This window comes from Carassius carassius, chromosome 28 (assembly GCF_963082965.1).
Source record: "Carassius carassius chromosome 28, fCarCar2.1, whole genome shotgun sequence".
NCBI classification, from domain to species: domain Eukaryota; kingdom Metazoa; phylum Chordata; class Actinopteri; order Cypriniformes; family Cyprinidae; genus Carassius; species Carassius carassius.
In genome coordinates this window covers 858844-861343 of record NC_081782.1, presented here as the reverse complement: position 1 = coordinate 861343, position 2500 = coordinate 858844, and the positions used below count along the sequence as shown (strand labels likewise).

The 2500-nt window shown below is 37.4% G+C and overlaps 1 protein-coding gene and 1 long non-coding RNA gene across 17 annotated transcripts in view; both read right to left on the bottom strand.

Moving 5' to 3' along the window:
• LOC132107648 (arf-GAP with Rho-GAP domain, ANK repeat and PH domain-containing protein 1-like) overlaps window positions 1–2500 on the bottom strand; it is a 92362-nt gene that overhangs the window by 37042 nt on the left and 52820 nt on the right. For all 5 annotated transcript variants that reach the window (XR_009424320.1, XM_059513757.1, XM_059513755.1 and 2 more), the window contains one exon: window positions 282–318. Coding sequence is in view for 4 of the 5 variants with exons in the window: in XM_059513757.1 (XP_059369740.1) it covers window positions 293–318 (26 nt within the window). In the remaining variant the exon portion in view is untranslated. The remainder of the gene's footprint in view (window positions 1–281; window positions 319–2500) is intronic.
• LOC132107658 (uncharacterized) lies at window positions 453–2115 on the bottom strand. 12 transcript variants are annotated; one of them, XR_009424330.1, is made up of 4 exons: window positions 1760–2115; window positions 1533–1685; window positions 1411–1483; window positions 453–1339 (listed from the first exon to the last, which is right to left on the bottom strand). It is a non-coding gene; the product is annotated as an uncharacterized LOC132107658 (long non-coding RNA). The 12 variants fall into 12 exon arrangements; XR_009424323.1 differs by adding an exon at window positions 1686–1725 and having other exon boundaries at window positions 1442–1614; window positions 1791–2115; XR_009424333.1 differs by having other exon boundaries at window positions 1442–1685; window positions 1760–1790; window positions 1862–2115.

Genomic DNA, 2500 nt, shown 5'->3' with positions numbered 1-2500 from the left:
GCATATTACTTATCAAAAATTACATTTTATATATTTATGGTAGGAAGTTTACTGAATATCTTCATGGAACATGATCTTTACTTAATATCCTAATGATTTTTGGCATAAAAGAAACATTTTGACCGATACAATGTATTATTGTCTATTTCTACACATATAGCTGTGCTACTTATAACTGCTTTTGTGCTGTATGACTGAGCCACGACTGATGCATTCATATATATTTGTGATGATTTTGTTGTTGTTGTGTTGGTCTGAGCCACAGAAGCTGGACGTCTCACCTGAACAACATTCACTCCGTCAAACATCTCTGAAGAGCTGCAGAAAATAAAGCATTCATTTAATGGAAACCTGCCAGATTCTCTCAGAAAACTGACTTCAATAGAATTATAGGATTGAAAGTTCACAGTCATCAGTCCACCAGAGATAACAAAAAATAATAAACAAAAAATAATTTTACAAATATTTAATATACATGTCCACATACAATTTTCTTTAAATACACATATAACAGCATTTAATCTAACAATGTTTAATCTTCTTTTACAGAATGATGTAACAGAAAACATTAGAATTATTCCTCACTTTCATGATGTCATAAATACACACTGTCACTGATATAATGTATACAGGGGACAGTCCTGCAGAATTATGGGTAAGAAGGTTAGAGGAAATCGCTCATTATGTTAATGATATGAGCAATAAACCAACACCTGCTCCTCACAGACACAACACCAGTTATTTTTCATTTGTTTACACATGATTTATTGCTTCTGAACTGTATTGTTAATCAGATGTCCGCTGTATGTGTGAAGACAGATCGAGTGAAACAAACACAAACACCTCCACTTCCTCCAGTAATAAAGCATTAGTACAGTATGCTTCATGTGCGGCTCACAGGATTCACTCCTGATTCATGAAATTAAATCCTGATTCACTCTTGATTCACTCCTGATTCGCATGACTCACTCGCGATTCACTCCTGATTTGTGTGACTCACTCCTGATTAAAGTGACTCACTCCTGATTCACTCCTGATTAACTTGACTCACTCCTGATTCACGTGATTCACTCCTGATTCATGAAATTAAATCCTGATTCACTCTTGATTCACTCCTGATTAACGTGACTCACTCGCGATTCACTCCTGATTCGTATGACTAACTCCTGAATCAATCCTGATTTGTGTGACTCACTCCTGATTCACTCCTGATACGTATGACTCACTCCAGATTCACTCCTGATTAACTTGACTCACTCCTGTTTTACGTGAATCACTCCCGATTCACTCCTGATTAACTTGACTCACTCCTGATTCATGTGTCTCAATCCTGATTCACCTGATTCACCCCTGATTCAAATGACTCACTCCTAATTAATGTGACTCACTCCTGACTCACTCCTGATTAACGTGACTCACTCCTTATTCACTCCTGATTCACGTGACTCACTCCTGATTAACTCCAGAGTAACATGACTCACTCCTGATTGGTGTGACTCACTACTGATTTAGTTGACTCACTCCTGATTAACTTAACTTACTCCTGATTCACTCCTGATTAACCTGACTCACTCCTGATTCACTCCTGATTCATGTGTCTCAATCCTGATTCACCTGATTCACTCCCGATTCACTCCTGATTAACTTGATTCACTCCTGATTCATGTGTCTCAATCCTGATTCACCTGATTCACATGACTCACTCCTAATTAATGTGACTCACTCCTGATGTGACTCTCTCCTGATTAACCTGACTCACTCCTGATTCATGTGACTCACTCCTGATTCACCTGACTCAGTTCTGATTCACGTGACTCACTCCTGATTCACTACTGATTAACGTGACTCACTCCTGATTCACAAGATTGACTCCTGATTCATTCCTGATTCTTGTGATTCATCACACACTGTGAGCCGAACATGAATAATCTCAGTAAAACAGAAAAGTGAGGGCTCATGGGTAATCACACAGCATCATCAATACTCTTGTATGCAGATGAATTATGTTTTATATAAATGTTTGTCTTCAGCTCTGTTCCAAAACCTACTGAGCCCTTCGCTGTCTACATAGGCAGCACCCTACTGAGGAACAGAACCTTAAATGACAGATCTGAAATCTTCTAAATGGTTCATCTGAATTATTTTTGCACTTTGACTTATTGAGCTGAATGCAATGCATGCTGGGATTGCATTAAATGTTACTAGTTCTTTTGGAATTTTAAGGTGTTTATTACTCAATGCTCCATGGTTAAAGTCATACAGAAAAAAGGGGACCCTGGACCACAAAACCAGTCATAAGGGTCAATAAATACTCTTTCCACTGATGTATGGTTTTGTTAGGAGGACAATATCTGTCTGAGATACAACTATTTGAAAATCTGGAATCTGAGGGAGCAAAAAAATCTAAATACTGAGAAAATCATCTTTAAAGTTGTTCAAATGAAGTTCTTAGCAATGCATATTACTAATCAAAAATTACGTTTTCATATATTTACAGTAG